The sequence below is a fragment of the Cupressus sempervirens genome, chromosome 2 (genome assembly GCF_028749045.1).
Source record: "Cupressus sempervirens isolate cs-2001-9-10 chromosome 2, ASM2874904v1, whole genome shotgun sequence".
NCBI classification, from domain to species: Eukaryota; Viridiplantae; Streptophyta; class Pinopsida; order Cupressales; family Cupressaceae; genus Cupressus; species Cupressus sempervirens.
In genome coordinates, this window is record NC_143119.1 from 250278091 (window position 1) to 250296181 (window position 18091).

At 34.8% G+C, this 18091-nt stretch overlaps 1 protein-coding gene across 4 annotated transcripts; it reads left to right on the top strand.

Annotated features, from left to right (window-relative positions):
• The first annotated feature begins 2200 nt into the window (after positions 1–2200).
• On the top strand, positions 2201–6998 carry LOC149571997 (uncharacterized). 4 transcript variants are annotated; one of them, XM_089813366.1, is made up of 4 exons: positions 2201–2424; positions 2563–3442; positions 6364–6441; positions 6561–6998. In XM_089813366.1, the coding sequence occupies exons 2-4, from the start codon at positions 2948–2950 to the stop codon at positions 6609–6611; spliced, it is 624 nt and encodes a 207-aa protein (XP_089669492.1). In that variant the 5' UTR covers positions 2201–2424; positions 2563–2947; the 3' UTR covers positions 6612–6998. The 4 variants fall into 4 exon arrangements, with proteins under 4 accessions (XP_089669492.1, XP_089669494.1, XP_089669491.1 ...); XM_089813368.1 differs by having other exon boundaries at positions 2202–2424; positions 6553–6998; XM_089813365.1 differs by having other exon boundaries at positions 2284–2424; positions 2948–3442; positions 6561–6912.
• Positions 6999–18091: the final 11093 nt, after the last annotated feature.

Here is an 18091-nt window from a genome sequence, read left to right on the forward strand (position 1 = left end):
AAAATACGAAAACCCATCATAGAAAAATTCATACAAAATCAAACTAAGGGGTTAAAATCACGAATTAACGTCATCCAATGCATTTAGAAGGTATACAACTCAGATACTTGTCCTAATTGTCAATTAGGATGAATGGCTCAAAGGTTTAGGATTTGGACTTAAGAATTTATCTCTCCTCTCTTAGCATTGAGATAATGCGATAAGGTAAGCTCATCCTGGCAATTCAGGAAAGTCGATACCCAGTACCTGCAACCTACATAAAATTCATGCATGTACATACACAATGTATACGAAGCTAAACAGGCAATGGCAGGAAGTGGTGCATCATGTAGATCCCGACTAGCAGGTGACTACGACTCCCTTTCTTAACCACATCATAAACACCATACATAAAGAAAACAAAAACGCGCACCATACACATGCAGTATGGGGTAAGTATCCATAAGAAAACACATATGATAATCTATCTAACTAAATATCATCAATAATTTAATAGCATTGTAATAATCATCATGCACACATGAAGTATAGAGTACCAAGTAATCTCATCATATATCAACTGAGTCTGAAACAATATCTAATAATCTCAAGATAATGCTACTAATCATCAAACATAAAACTGACCTAAAAGAGTTTGGCAATAATAGCGGAAATGTAAACTAGGAAAATGTAGACTAGGGGTAGGCACTACACACCACAACTTTAGTAATTGTCTACCCCAATCATGTTTGGAAAGGAAATCATTTCCACTGACACACCAACAAATTCTCGACCAAGGATGAGAGCATTTAGTGCGTAAGACTCAAAGTTTCATGACATTTGAGCAAGGAAGATTTGGATTGTAGCTTTAATTTATGAGCCTCCTTCATCTACTTTTTCTGATGCTGCAAATCCTAGAAATGTTGGGAGAATTGAATCTCAAGATTACATGTTTCTTTTTACTATGGCTGATGATAATAGATTTCCGCACGCAATATGTTTAGGATTAATATAAATCTGAATATTTTCATCATTGTAAGTTATAAACTATGTTTGATAAATGAAATTTTTTATCTTCTAAATTGTATTAATAATTATAGAAATTCAATCTAAAATGTATATTTAATTTGATTAGTAGTATATTCTATTAATACTTTAAAAATTATTTTATTTTTAACTAATAAAATAAAACAAATATTTTACTTATTATATATTTTTTTTAAATATTGTTGCATATAACATATAATAACTAGTTCTTATTTTGTAAAAAAAAAATTAAATGTATTGTTGCATGTAATATATAACAACTAGTTCTTATGTTGTAATTTTTTATAAAATAGTAATACATGGAAAAGTTCAAATTTATTAAAAATACATAATCTTTTTTAGAACTTTATTTTATTTTTTAAATATCAAAATAATATATGAATATTTATAGCAAATGTTGTAGAATCATATATAGAAAAATATATGAATGACAATGAATTCTAAATTACTAATAATAAATGTCAAATGATTACAAAAATATTATTGATCAAAGATCTTTCAAATTAAGCTTAGGATTTTCCTACTTTATTATATCCATATCTTTTGTCAAAAGGGAGGTAAAAACAGGGACTCATCTCAACTAGAGCTCTTGTTTCAATAAGTCCTCAAAATCAACAACGTAGACGTCGTCTTCTTCTTCTTTCCGCCTTCTTTTTGAGTGCATATATTTTTTCTCAGCGCCCTCGACCTCATTTTTGTTTTTTAGCTTTTTGCGCCCTTGGTATTCTACACCACTTATTAGGAGTAAAAGCTAGAAGCAATAATCTTATCTCAAAAATTGATATTTCCGTCAGTTTTACGAATTAATAATTATTTGTGGCGATTAAAAGAAAATGGTTGCCATAATTCTATAGATAATAATGTTATGTTTTAAATGTCGTAAAAATATGAAAGCGCCAATCACGACAAATTAGCTGACATGCATCTTAATATTGGACTGTATTAATTCTTTCTGGACTCATCTATATGTTCGTTTAGCAGCTTTGCTGTCGATATTGACACGCGTCATCATATGATGAATCCACGGTCAAGAATTCCCTTGCCTTAGAAAAGTTAAGGCCGATGACCCCCTGCCGTGGATTTCCGCTAATCCAACGGTGCATCTGCAGCGACGGATAGAATCGTTGAAGCAAAAATAAAAAAATAAAAACTGAGAATAAAATTCAAAGCAAAGCACATATTTATAATTTTATATAGGCGGAGGAGGTGAAAACGCTGAGAAAATTAGAAAGCACAGTGCTAAAAATAGCTGTGAATTGCTTGTCAAGGTGGCCGTATTTGAAGTAATGGGGATCTTGATCTTCACCAGCGTGTTGCAATAGTTCCAGCGAGCAAGTCTTGGAATATCTGGGAAACTAGTTGAATTTAATTCTGAAGATTTCACCTACCCGATTCATGGTATGGTATGCTGCCTCTTAAGATTATTTTTTAATGCAATTTGGTTATCTTTTGCTGAAAATTTGGCCTGGCAATTCAGCAGTCGTAGTTTGTTAGCCAACATTTGATTTTATATTGTTGGGAGATTTTTGAATGCAGGGAGTACGTTTCCTTTTATTAGATTAAGTTGATTAGTGAAGCCCATTTGAAGGAATTAGCAATTTGAATTTCATGCGGTTGAAAGGAGAAAAGGAAATTATTTGGTTGCCGATGATGATTTTAACGTCAACCAAGGGTGTTGTGGGGTTTTGATGGGAGTGTGGATTTTGTCTGGAGAATCCAGGATTTTGAGGGCCTTTTGAAGAATTTCATCAAGCCTTGAGGATTAAGTTTTTTGTGCATCTTGTTTAAAATTCCTGGTTTCTGCTACTCCAACTTTTAGGAATCAAGGTTTTTGTCTTCGATTTCTCTGTTTCTAGTGCCTCAATTTTAAGGATTTCAGAGTTTCCTTTTCTCTTTAATACCTAAGCTGAAAGGATTTCAGATGGCGACAACATTGAAGAATGCAATTTCTTCTGGAGAGTATTTTCAATGGGGAGCCCGCAAGCGTCTGGCATGGGAGAAGCCACATCTAAAGCAGGCCGAGGAGGCTATGGAGAATAAATCCGCCATTCGATTCGACAGACGTGTGGTTAGAGCTGAGAAAGATGCTGCTACAGCAATAATCCCTTGTTTCCCAGATGAAAAGATCGCATTGGCCTGCAACTATAGCAGCCATCATTCTTTGCCACTTCCTGCAGAAAGTAGCAGACCGCAAAATAAGGATAATAATATAATGTGCACCAGGAGCAGCAATTATATGAACGGAACGAACACAGTGCAAGAAAACAAGGCGCTGAATTTGGAGACTTTTGTTTGGCCAAATGTATGCCTGAGCCTCTCACATGGCGAGAAAGAGGAAGATTTCCTTGCAATGAAGGGCTCAAAATTGCCATTGCGACCCAAAAAGCGCGTCAAAAGTGTACAGAGGGCAATCCATGTGAGTATTTATCTTGTGCTTTTCTCATCTCTTATAGCTTATCTTTTGGTCCAAGCCTTGGAGGGCAAAGATAGAACCGAGAACATCCGAATATTTATTATTTCCTAGTTAAAAGTGTTTCTATTTCTTTTTTGGCTCTCAAGATTTCTTGAGGGATCAGATTCTTAAGTTTTATAGCTTACTAAATGGTCTTGTAAGCTGGGGTTTCCCAGAATTTCATTGTAGAGTTGTACAAAGTAAGATTCATAAGCCACTTCTGAAAGTTACTCCTATTGGATCTGAGATTGACATCTAAATTATATACCATTTTATAATCTTTTGTTTGAGGGGGCAAGGAGAAAATGGAGAACATCAGAACACCGTATTGCAGTTTCAAATTACTGCCTCAATTTTCTCAACTGTCAAGGTTTTCAAATTTCCGAACTGCTTAGGTTTCTTGAGAGACTGGGTTTCCCAAGTTTATTAGCTTATTTATTGGTTCCATGGAGTGGGGTCCTTAAATTTCACAGTAGGATACTACTCAGTAAGATCTATTGGCTTAAAAAATATTCCAAAAAGTGCCATCTCGGTAATGCTTTTTTAGGTTTTTAATCTCTTATTTCGAGCATGAAGAGGGCAAAGTAGAACAGACAACATCAGAAAATACTGTATTGTAACTCCAAGTCCATTACATCATTTTTTTCCTTTTTCTTTTTGGTTTCTTGAGGCACAAGCTTCTTTAAACTTATTACCTTACCTACAGATCCCCCGCAGGTGGACTTCCTAAAAGTTTAGAGCAGGGTTAAGATATGCCAGGAACCGTTTGCTGGAAATTGTCATCTAAACTAAAGTTGAATTGGAAATTTTCATCTAGACTAAAGTTGAATTTTGCGTGAATTTTTGTTGTAAATCTGTTAAACAGGTGCAGCCCCTTCCCCTCCCCCAGTAGTGAAACGCGAGTGAATATTCAGTAGTGAATGTTGAGCATGACTTTTGAGTTGGCCTAGAGGTGTAGAACTTGGGTTCAAGTTCAACTCCCGTTAGGATACATGTAGGGGTTCAACTCTCGTAAGGGTAAGTTGAGGGGTAGGGGTAGGGATAGAGAATGTACGTCTTGTTTGTAGTACAGTTAGGCGCCACTCACAAGGAATGGTATGTACGTCTCATTTGTACTACAATTAGGTGCCTTTCACAAGGAGTATAGGTTACTCTTATATTACTGACAGTAGACCCAAAAACAAAAATAGATGGCTGATATCCTGGAGTTAAAAAAGCTTCTTTCCATTCTTTCCCCTAAATATTGATCACTTCATCACTTGATGTGTGGGTAGGGTATGTATGTCTGGTATTGGCTAAAATGTAAACTAAAATGTAAAATAGTCATAGGAAGTTTGAATTTTTTGAAAAGAAACTAAGTTTCCCCCTTGGTAACATTTACGTTTTAGACGTTGACGTTTCCTATGTCTCGTTTGCAGTCCAGTTAAGTGTGTCTCACAAGGAGTAGGGTATGTACATCCGGTGTGTAGTACAGTCTGGTGCATCTCACAAGTATGTTATGACTCGTTTGCAGTACAGTTTGGCACATCTGGTGTGTGGTACAGTTTGGTGTGTCTCACAAGGACTAGGGCATATCTTTGAGATTTATTAGATTTCCACAATCCATGCTAATGCTTTTAGATTTCTGGATTTGATTGTGTATAGTTTTTTTACATCAACGTTTCGGATCATACTACATGATCCATCATCAGGACGTACCTTGTTTGCGGTACAGTTAAGTGTGTCTCACAAGGAGTAAGGTATGTACACCTGATGTGTAGTACAGTTTGGTGGGTCTCACAAGGAGTACAGGGTACTCTTATATTAGTAGACCCAAAGACAAAAATAGATGGCTGATATCCTGGACTACAAAAGATTCTTTCCCTTGTTTCCCCTAAATATTGATCACTTTATCGCTTGGTGTTTTCTAAAAAGTATTCCTTTTTTGGACTTCAAGCTATAGTTTCATGGGATTATCAGGATTGTGAAAATTATAGATAGCTCTAGCTTTTGTAACCCAGACACAGCCCATGGTGTCATTGTTCACATATATGTGGTACTCTTTTCTGTTTATTTCTAATAACCCTTTTGGGAATTTCTTGAGCAAAGAGACCACCAGGTGCCTGTCATTTTTGCTGTATGACTCTTTTCTGTTGTCATTATCAAAGGGATGAGCAAAATTCTCCCGTTGATATTGCTTTGGAAAATTGATACTATGCTAGTTGCTTTTTTTGGAGCACTTGTATGCCATGAAGCACGACGTTCACACGAACAGTCTTGCCAGTCTTGCTCTTCTTGATAATGCAGAGAAAAATTTATAATCTGTACTCTGGAATTTGTCCACCTTTTAGCCAACAGAAGAGTGTTTTCTTTTTCTGAAAATAGATTGCAGATGGAAATAATCATGTATTCCTCTTTGTGAAAATCCTTTGTGCCTTATTCAACATTTTTGCAATATTCCAAAGTTTCTGGATTTTTTCAGAACATGATTTTGTAATTGTTTTTCTTGAAACTTGTTATTTTTCCCGTAATATTGTTCTTGCCTTCACTTTTTCTCTACTTTTAGTTTTTAAGGATCCTTGCTGAGAGTTTCTTGTTCACAGTTGCATTAACAATTGATTCACACTTGTCTATAAAGGAAAATTTGGATATGCCTTGAAATTTATCTGCAATGCATACTTTTCCGGAATCTGTGTTTGATTTTTTTATGTTGAGCTACCTCTTGGTTGCATTTGGATACCAATAATTATAGATCTTTTTAGATGCTTAGACATTCTGTGTTATATAAATAATTTTGTTACTAGTACATGTTATGGCAACAGCTGCTAATGAAAAACGTATTAAAGAACACTAGTTACCTCAAAGTGAAACACTGTTTGATTGTTTGTTTGGATGTATTTTTGCAGAATGTCATCCCTGGTGGTTGGCTTAGCGATATTTGCCAAGAAAGATATGAAGTCAGGGAAAAGAAATGTACAAAGAAGGTGATTTTTCAGTTATTTCTTCCACAAATTCTTCTGATTCTTTACTGGCAAGTATCTCTTACATTATTTATGCCTTACTTGTTCTATTCGCTAATAAATTCAATCTGTAAGTGACACAGAGACCTAGGGGTTTGAAAGCTATGGGAGGAGTAGAAAGTGACTCAGAATAATCAGCCAGTTCCAAGCCAATTGCGTTTCCGGACAAGTGTCATTGCGCTGCATGTATCATACGGAGTATTCATTCACATTGCTTTGTTTGGTGAAATTTGAGTTTCATCATTCAATTTGTTTTCCATGAGCAGAAATTACAAGCGAAGCATAGAAATTCCGAAGGACTCTTGATTGTTTCACCATGTTTATGGCGTGTAAAGAAATGTATATAAATCAAATCACATCGACTGTTGTGAGCGGTGCAGTTTTTGACTTACAGAGCAATCCGAAAGCAATATCAATGATTCCAATTGCCCTTAATTTTCAAGAGTTCCTTGTGAATACTAATTGTACATTTCGAAACATTTTGAACTCAAGAATGATAGTTATTGTTGGTGTTCTAATAAGTTGTTTAGAATGGTTCGTTTTATTTTATCTGCAATGTCTTGGTTTTTCATTTTCACAGCCCTGTCAAACTGTACATAGACGTAAAACCTAACTGTATTCCCATGTTTGCATTTGCAATCGCCTTTGAATCTGGTTTATTTGTTTTGAGGCACAAGCATCCATTTTTATTGACGAGCACAAAATAATTGGACTCTTCATATTTAAACTATACAGACAGATTTCCAGAAGACTCGCACTTTCTGACACTGCAAATAACCTAATCTTCTGTCAACGATAAGAGGTTGTATGTTGCACTCAGTCTGAAAAATGCTAGCGCTATTCTTGTTGAAATGCCATGTTATTATATATGAATGACATATACAATGGAGGTGCAGGTTCAATGCTAATAACAAGATTTTAAATTCAATCCTATAAAATTCACTCAGCCATGATTGCGCCTTCATAATTATTGGTGTCACGAATCTGTTACTAGAATATAACTTAAGCTTTTATCATTTAGGTTGTTGGCTTTTATCATTTAGGTTGTTGAGTGGGACTATGTGTTACAACATGCTTTCCTTCACAGCCCTACCTTTATTTCCTCTTACTAGGAGAGAGAAGCCAGAATATGCGCACCCTAACATAGGGGTCCGTGGGTGATCATGTGGACCACAAAATTTTTTTTTTAATTTTCCACATCAGCTGACCTCGTTTGCATTCTGAAATCAAAAGATGAGCTCAATCGGAAATGTCTTGCCAAAAGTTGAGCTCAATCAGAAATGTCTTGCCTCGTGTCTTTACATTGGTGTGACATGGCACTGTCTATCACCAAGAAATGAAATGAGTTTTACTAATGTCCATGAGACCAAAGGTCTATGGAACCAAAAAAAAGGGGGTCCACCAGTGGAATTTTTCCAAGCCATCCCTTCTTTTGTGGAGTTGCATTAGTAAGGCGGGCCACCTTGTGAAGTCTTGGCCTCTCAAAAAGCTCTTTTATACTGTTCACTTGTATTGTGTTCCTAAATTGGATCCGGATGTCTTCATATGCTGTACATTCCTTTATATAGTGTCATTTCGTCTCCACTGTGCCTTTGTTACAAAACCTACAAATTCTCTCCTCCCACTTCCATCTGTCGTTGTCGCACCTCAAGTGATGTGAATTGGTCCTCAATTGGGCTATCAAGGTTCTTGCCTTACCTCTGATGTTGGCTCCTAGGTACTCTTTGTCACCATGCTCGCAAGTGTGGTTAAATTCGTTAGCATGTTAAGCCTTTTTTCTACCTACCTGATTTGTCCAAATGGCAGTCCTAACTTTTTCTAATACCCACTTTTTTATCTCTGTGTTGGTTTTTGGACACCCTTGATACTCAATGTTCCACTTGTTGGGTCATTTATTATTTTGTTTCCTCCATGTCTTCTTTCAACGGTCTAGCTTCTCCTCAACCACTAACTTAGGCGAGCAGTTTGCATCCATCTTTTCTACTTTTTTAAGATAACTGAGCAAGCGAATAACTGTGTAGGCTTCCACCAGGAACATCCCTACTTTAGCTAGAAGAATATCATAGGGAACCATTGATTTGACTTTGAGGTTGGTGGTGATTAAATGTTTATGAATTCTTTCTATTTGTTGCCATTTATGGTTTGATACCTTGCTCCTCCATATTTCATTGCCATATAGTACAACCGAGATCACCAAAAGCCCAAATAGAATTTTCCTAGTCTTCCAATCCCACAACTCCGCTTTCCTACACCTGTTTTGAAGGAGGTAGGAGGTCTTCCATCCCCCTTGTATCCTTTTTGATCTACAAGTTTCCCACCCTAGCTGATAATGTGTTACCCTTAAATATGAATGCATGTTGTTGTTGTCTTTTCTTCAAAGAGAAGATCATGATTTTGGTCTTAGATGTGTTGACTTCCATCCCTACCTCCGTGCAAAAGGTCTCTAGTTTACTCAAATGCTCCCGCCTCTTGTAGTCTTAGTGATGAGGATGAGGTCATCCACATAGAGAAGCAGTCTAACCACGTAACCACAAGTTGGATACCTTCCCCATTGGCTTTGTTTATCCATTCTTCCAGCTTGTCTATATAAAGTCCAAACAAGGTAGGGGAGAGCAGGCATCCTTGTTTCACCCAATGTTACTCCCGAAGCACTCTGACATGCCCTCTTTAGTTCTAATTTTTGCTTTAACATGTTCATATAGCTTGTAAAGAATAGCCCTCTATTCATTTGGCACTTCCATTTCTTCCATTCTACTCCATAGTTTGTCTTTAAGTACAGTATCAAAAGCTTTCTTAAAGTCAACAAAGCAACAAAAAGCTTCGTCACCTTGTTTCTCCTAGACCTTTTCTATGAGGTATCTCAAGGTAATGCAGTGATCTATGGTGGAGTATTTTGGTTTGAATCTTGCCTGCCCCTTTGCTCATTTTTTCTCTATTTATGCCCAATCGCTGATTCTACGCTCTAGCATACTCCCAAAGAGCTTATCTAAGAGAGGATTCACCATGATGGTGCGATAATTGGAAGGATTGTTGACATCTCCTCTCTTGTGAAGTGGGATAACTAGGCTAGTGATCCATTATGTGGGATAGCAACCTTGGGAGACTTTTTTGAAAATGTTTTGGATGTGTGGTGCTAATAAATCTACCCCCCATTTTAAAAATTCTGCTTGGAGCCCATCAGTATCTTAAGTTTTGCCACTTGCTAACCTCTTTATCCCTAGGTTGATGTCCTCTATTGAGAATAAGTCAATCGGACTATTGATTATAGGCAGGGGTATATCTCCTTCTGGTCTCTCCTAAAACAAAATTGTCATCAATAAAAAAATTGTCTCATAGGACAATTCATTAGTGTTGATAGATACTCTCTTGATGCAGTATTTTTTCTTCTGCATCTTTTTTGTATTAGGAAATGACCAGAGTTTTTCTTTTTTGGTTCTTTTCTCCGAGAGCTATTCTAAACTAGTTATTATTAATATAAATATAATGTTTTGCTAAGAAAAAAAAATTGTCTCATAAATCATTACCATCTCAAAATTGTTCAAGAATACTAACAACTATCAATCAAGAAATATAACTTGTGATTGAACCAATTGAGTGAAGGACACAAATCCAAATCTTAAATGTTCCATTAGGAATACAACCAAATATATTTAATTATCAATCCACATCAATCCTTTTTCTATCACTTTGTCCCTTTTCGAACATGCAAAATACTAGTCTCTTATCAGTCACCCATAACTTTCTAAATTCTAAATGCAGTCCTTTATAAATTGACATAAGATAATTATGTCCCTCAATACATCCACTTATTCACTACATCTAAACTTCACAATAGTAATATACCAAACCAAATAAACAACTCTATAATAGTTTTCTGATCATGTCTCAAGTAGAAAATATGTTGACATCAATAACAACACATCTCTCAAATATGTATTAGAAATATCTGAAGCACATATTTGCACATTATTCTATTCTACCCCTTTTTCATTGATAGCAACATTGATGTAAAAAAATAATCAATGTCAAAGATTAACTCAATGGTACAAAAAAAATCCACAATATTATCATATTTGCATTTGTACATATCCAATTTCAAACCAAAAATCACCTTAACATTGATCTCATACATAAAACAAGCTTTCCACCTATAAGTCTCACTACTCCCTCCGAGGAGAAATAACCATAAATAAATCCGAACAAAAAATTATATTTAATTACTTCTCAATTTTCATTAGGAGGGGTATTAACCCCTATTTTTCCCCTTAGATACTCAAAAGTATTAGCAATTATCTATGATCTAATCTTTTGTAGACACATATTCCAACTTGACTTCCTTCTTAGCTACCTTTTTCCTCGAGAAATGATAATATATATGCTTAACCTTTGAATGTAGCATTGGCTTCTTATAATATGGGTAATACTTGAGTTATCATAGTAAATAGTAATAGGCTCATTGATACTTACTATTTATATCTTTTAACACTTTATTCATCCATACCACTTGTGTACAATTATAGCAAAAACAACATATTTTTCCTCAACAATAGACTATGATATATAATTTTGCTTCTTACTTGACCATGAAATGAATGTCTTACCCAAGAATAATGCAAACCCACTTGCACTCTCTCTATCATCTACATTACCTTCCCAATCAACATCAAGTAAAAACACTCAATGTGAAATCATCATCCTTACAATACCATATGCCATAGTTAATTATGTCTTTCAAATATCTAAATATCCTTTTCACAACAACAACATGACATCCCTTGGGTTCTTCTTGAAATATATCATCAATACCACATCTTTCAATACTTACTCTTATATCTTTCAATACTTTCTTCATCCATACCACTTGTGTACAATTATAGCAAAAACAAAATATTTGTCCTCAAAAATAACTATGATATATAATTTTGCTTCTTACTTGACCATGAAACGAATGTCTTACCCAAGAATAATGCAAACCCACTTGCACTCTCTCTATCATCTACATTACCTTCCCAATCAGCCTCAAATAAAAACACTCAATGTGAAATTATCATCCTTATGATACCATAAGCCATAGTTAATTGTGCCTTTCAAATATCTAAATATCCTTTTCACAACAACAACATGGCATCCCTAGGGTTCTTCTTGAAATATATCATCCATACATACTACACTCATTATATTAGGACTTGTTTGAATCAATTATGATAAACCATCAATCATTGATCTATATCTTATTTGATTTTTGGTAGGAGTATCATCAACCTTTATCATATTTCACCCACCTTCCATAAGGGTGTTGGAAATATAAGAGGGGTAGCTAAGAGGGGAGGGGTGAATCAGTTACCACTAAAATAAATCTCAGGTCCCTTAGATGTCAATACAAAACTTAAACTATGCTAAAATTGGTGTTACTCGGCTAACACACAGGCACTCAATTAACACTAACAATATGTTGTAACTCAGCAAGCACTATAATATCGACCGTTATTCAAAAAATGTTGAACATGCAAATCTTAAGATATTAACTATGATTAACCTTAATTAACTTAGTTGCATACACATTAAAGAAATAGCATGAACACAAGTGGCACCAAGATTTAACGTGGAAACCCAATTTGGGAAAAACCACCAATTGCAACTAATTATTGATTTTCACTCTTTTGAAGTGAGCCCTATTAGGAGCCAACTCTGTTAAAAGTTACAAAACACATTGTTAGGTGTGACCCTGTTAAAGGATTTAATCACCCTGTTAGGAGTGGACTTGTTAGAGGTCTTTAGACACTTCAATCTAGAAATGTCACCTTGTTAGAGGATTTGGCAAATAGTTGTTAAGCTAACTCTATTAAGAGATTTGATACACTGCTACAATAGTTAGAGAGTAACAATGATATGACCTGAGTTAGAGAGTAACAATGATATGACCTGATTGTTGATGCAACTGTATTGCTAACTTTAGATCTCAATTCTGGCTCGAACATTTGATCCTTCGTAATTAGATTAATCTTTTCCACCCAACAAGGATATTCTGCTTATCCTTCCAATTTTCTTCCTCTAAGAATCTTCTTATCTTCCACACACCAACTTTCAATCTTCAACTTGACCTTATACTTATATCATATACATTGTCAAGTCGGCTTGAATACTACTTTAGAATAATTAATATTAATATCCTTAGTCGACTAGATCCAACAAACAAATCCATTAAACTCACTATACCAAAACAAGAAAATCATTCGTTAGTCAACCTAGTTTGGTAGACACTAACTCAGAAATGATTTTCCTATGTTAACCAAGTGAACTCAGTTAACATTGCATCTTCGCAAACTCTTTTTGGTAACCAAGTAAACTCGATTAACACTGGGTCCATCCAACTTTCCTTTGTTACCTAAGTGAGCTCAGTTAACACTCAACTTCTGCGAACTTTTCTTCGACGCTCGAGTGAACTCAGTAGACACCATCTTCTGAATTTGGCAAACACTAGAATGCTCGACAGACACAGGAAACTATCTTCATTGCCCGAGTGAGCTGACATACACTGACTGGTAAAGATATGACATTTTGTGTAACATCAAAGATAATATACAATTGATCAACAAAGGGCACTAATTGGTTTTGAGTCTTCCATACCAAAAAATTCAACAATTCCTTCACATATTTAAACTAAGAAGAGATTCCAAAAGAGATTGTTTAATTTGGAAACCAAGAAAGAATTTCATCTTACTGGTCATATACATCTCAAATTCACTTTGTATTTCATTAGTGAACTCTTTACACATATTTTCATCAACTCCAAATATTATATCACCAAGAAGTACCTCAACAATCAAAATATTATCTTGATTAACTTGAAATATAAATTGTAGTTACTAATATCTTTGTTAAATCCAAGCTTCAACAACTACTTGTCTAATCTTGTATATCATTCTTTAGGGGAATATTTCAATCTATACAAAGCTTTCTTTAATCTACATACCATACTTATTTGATTTGTCAATGAGAAACTATTTGGTTGTTCTACATACACTTCTTCTACATCACCATTCAAGAATGCAAACTTTACATTCATCTAATATACTTTGAAACTCTTATAATTAGCATAAGAAATAAATAATCTAATAGCCTGAATTGTAGCAGTGGGAGAAAAAGTTTCTTCAACGTCAATACCTTCCATTTGTGACAATTTTTTTCAAACAATTCTAGGTTTATTTCTCATAACTTCACCATCCTTGTTCATATTTTTTTTTCTTGAAAACCCATTTGGTACCCACCACATTCTTATAATTATGCCTAAATAAGAATCCATGTGTTTTTCTTATGAATCTAATCTAATTCTTCATAACTTCCACCCAACTTGCATCTTTACATGCTTCACTTATATCTTTAGGATCAATTTTTGAAGTCAAACAAATCTCATCTCTTATTTCTGCTAACCTTCTCCTAGTTTGCACTTCTTAGTTCTTGTCACTAATAATTTGATTTTTAGGATGATTTATTCTTACATACCTTACAGTCTTCATATTGAAATGAATACCTAATTCTCAAGTCTCTTCTTCATTATCATCGTGAACTCTAGATATAATTTGAAGTTGATTTTGTGATTGAGTTTGTGTTGCCTAATTTGTAGCCAACATCTGAATCATAACCACAAGATCTATATTGTCTTTGATTTCTTTCATCAACTCTTACATTTTCACTCTAAACTATATTTCTCAATCTTTTACTGTAACACTTCTATGCCTTTATCTTAGTAGAATAACAAAGAAAGCTACATTCATCACTTCTAAGATCAAACTTTCCTAAGTCATCATATCTTTTGATATAACTTTTGCTTCCAAATATTCTAAAATATTTTAGAGTAGAGTATAATCAAATCATAGCCCATAAGGAGTCTTCCTAGTTCTACCTTATATATGCACTCAAGTCCATGTGTAGACTTCACTCATATCTCCTCTATCTATTAGATATTTGAAATGTTTTTTTTCCAATCGTCATTGTCGTTATACTATCTAGAATAGTTATATGTCTTCTCTCTAGAGCACCATTATGTTTGTGGGGTTTGGAAGGCATTTGCATGTCGTATCATCCCATTCTCTTCACAAAAGTCACAAAAGTCACAAAATTCAACTGATATGAATTCACCACCTCTGTCATGTCTCAAACACTTTATATTTAGACTTGACACAAGAGCATCCTGGGTTGCCTCGTAATCCTACTCATCTTTGTTCATTATGCCTATTAGTGTTGAGCTCCAGTGGTTGTTGAGTTGTAGTTCCTAATGAATTTAGTTTTGGCCAACTTCTTCAGTATTGGCCAAGCACTTTGGTGACCGAGTATTGCTTCATGTGCCAAGTGAACTTGATGTTTGTTGATGCTCAGTTCCTTCTTTGACCAAGTTTTTCTGTGATTGGTTCTTAGTATGAGATGACTTATGTATTTAATTTGGGTCATGAATTCAATGTAAGGATTGGGATGTGTGTAGACTGTTTTGAGGTCAACCTTCTCTTATGTAAAGATCTAGAATATTTTGTAAACCTTTTTAGCAAGTATAAGTAGAGGTGTTTAGGTTGAGGTTAAGCAAGACTTAGAGAGTTTGGAGCAGATGATCCTAGAGGAGTGATTTTAGATTTAGATTTTCACATATCATGGATCTTGAAGTTGTAATATTTGTTTTTGTCGTAACCCAAAAGGCCTTACAACTAGGCATTTTATCTATTAATGTGATGGATCAATAAAGAGATTGTTGTTTCTTCTCTCCTTGGTGTTGTTCTTTATTGTTTGATTATGTTGTGTTTACTTTATAGGGTGTTTGGACTATTAGGTGTGCCTTTGGCCCTAGTTTTTCCAACCATACCTACACTAGGCGGTATCAGAGTTTGAGGTTCATCCTTGAGGGGATTGAATCATTTAGAACCCTAATTGATTTTGGTTATAAGGTGGAAGATCTATGGATTTAACCTATAACTTGCAAGGGGTTACAATCTTGTAGGAACCTATTTATCAAAATGGTTCGAGGTAGAAGACATGTTGACAATGCCATATTGGAAATGTTGAGACAAATTGCAGTCACATTAGATGTTTCAGAGATAGCTCAAAGGAGAGGAGCACATCTTCACAATGTGAGTGGTGATGAAGAAATGACACTGGACCCTAATCCAGAGCCTGAAGATGATCAAGATGAGGAAATATTGTTGAGAGTGTTGTCTAGGGCATATTCAAAGCCAGCTATGGAAGTTGTTCCTTATGATGGAAAGTTGGATACCAATGTCATGTTGGATTGGATCTCTAATATGGATAAGTTCTTTGAATTTGAAAACACTCTTGATAATAGGAAGGTGAAGATTGCAGTCACTAGGTTGAAAGGTCATGCCTCACTATGGTGGGAGAATTTGAAAACTGATAGAAAAAGAAGAGGAAAAGAAAATATCATAACCTGATCGGAAATGGTGAACAAGGTGAAGAAATTCCTCCCTACTAATTACCAAGTTGATTTATTGAGAAAAATGCAAAATTTGAGACAAAAGTACATGAATGTGAAGGAGTACACTGATGAATTCTATAGATTGGACATCAAATATGGACATATGGATGATGAGGTTGATAAAGTAACAAGGTACCTGAATGGATTGATATCTAGAATTCAAGATGAAATAAGTTTTGTGAAATTGGATAGTGTAGAAGAAGCATATCAATATTCTTTGAAGCCAAGGATATCTTGACAAAGAAGCATGAGCAAAGATAGAGAGGTAGAGGTAGAAGATTCCAGAGAGACAAAGATAGATCTTATGGAGAGAGTGGTAGATATGATAATTATGAGCAAGATAAGGGCAAATATGAAAGGAAAACTAATTAGAAAGAAAAGACTAAGTAGAAAGGTGGTCATTCATACTGAGGATGTACTATTTCTTTCTAAGTAAGAGGTAATTCTTATTCTAGAGGTGGTTTTTGCGGTAATTGTGTCATATGTGGTAAAGAAGGGCATAGATCCTTTGAGTGTACATACTCTAGTGAGAATGAAAATGGTAACATAAATGTTGTGATTCAAGGAGATCTTAAGGGTTCACCAAGTGGACCTAAGGTTAGAGAAAGCATGATGGTAAGAAGAACTTTGTGTAATAAAACAATTGATAAGGAACTTATCATGAGAAGTCTTTTCAAGACCAGATGCAAGATGATAGGAAAATGTTGCAAAGTGATTGTTGACAGTGGCAGTTCAATGAATCTAGCATCAGAGGTAGGGATATCTTTAAGAAACTCCCCTTTGTAAAAATCTATAAAACTTTGGTGAATCCAACATTATTTTAGGGGGAATGTTTTATTTTCTATTGGCAATTTTTTTTTCCAAAGTAGGAAAAAACTTAATCTTACTGGCAATTTTTTTCCAATCCTATTGAATTTCTATAAAATGTTGGTGAATTTTTCATTATTGAAGAAAATCAAAGCTAATAAGCCATAGGTGCATAAGTACACATACTTAGAAACTATTATTCTATAATTATTATATGTAGCCTAATTAATTATTGGACTTGAAGGTTTAATGAGCCTAAGTTAATATTATATCGTATAACATATAAAAACCCTATTTTTATAATTGTTGGATGATCCTTAATCAATGACCCAAATCTCATTTTGGGAAAATGTTTTTAAGGACACCAACTTTTAGATAAATTTTTCAAAATAAATACACGTGTCTATAATAATATCTATTTTAGGACAAAGTGAGAAAGGATATAAAGTTCCAAGGAAACCCTCTAAAATAGAGACACGTGTCATATATATGTACTCAAATGCTAACGTCACTCTACCATATAAGTGAGAATATGAATACCAATAAATTCAAGCCTTGCAAATTGTAGGCAAAAATATTTAATGTACCATGTGAAAAGATTGAATTCTAATGGTTATGAAATCACTAGAATTAAAATAAATTTGTATCATCATTGGCAATTGGTGGAATCATGGGACCCAATTTTCATAAATTGTGGGTGACAAGACCACCTCAAAAGTGTAAACTTCTTTGCCAAATATGGGGTCCCCGATGAGTGAGATTCGCTAATTGGAAAATATTTTCCACTAGAGTTATCCCTGATCAGAGGAGTTGGTTACAAAGTTGCAATTGTAGAGGTTGAGACACCCCAAACCCTTGGTAGAATATATAGTGCACCAATATCACTGAGAGGAGGGGGGCAATGAATCAGTTATCCTACCAATATCACAACTATCAACCTTATTAAACTTTAACCATATGAGAAATATAATTAGAAACCACAAAAAGATACTCATACACAATAACACCAAATATATTAACTAGGGAAACCCTTGTTCAAAGAGAAAACCCTGGTGGGGATGGTACCCACAAGATGATGTACTAATATAAATGTTCCTTGCTAGAGGATGGACTTTGTTAGGATTCTATAACAATATTCAATACATATCAGTCCCTATTAAGAGACTTTGAATCCAGGTTAGGAGATTCCAACCTTGTTAGGAGTTGTGGAAGACAACTGGACCCACTGCCCAAACAACTTCAAGGTTAAGACCAATGAACCCACTGTCCAAATGATCTCTGTATTATTCCTTGTAGAATAATAGAAATGAATAGTACTTTCTTTCTTTT

What these genes read in the sequence shown, in the direction of transcription:
- LOC149571997 (XM_089813365.1), top strand. An exon ending in GTGTACAGAGGGCAATCCAT is followed by an intron (nt 3,443 to 6,363) that starts GTGAGTATTTAT and finishes GTATTTTTGCAG; the next exon opens with AATGTCATCCCTGGTGGTTG. An exon ending in AAAAGAAATGTACAAAGAAG is followed by an intron (nt 6,442 to 6,560) that starts GTGATTTTTCAG and finishes TAAGTGACACAG; the next exon opens with AGACCTAGGGGTTTGAAAGC.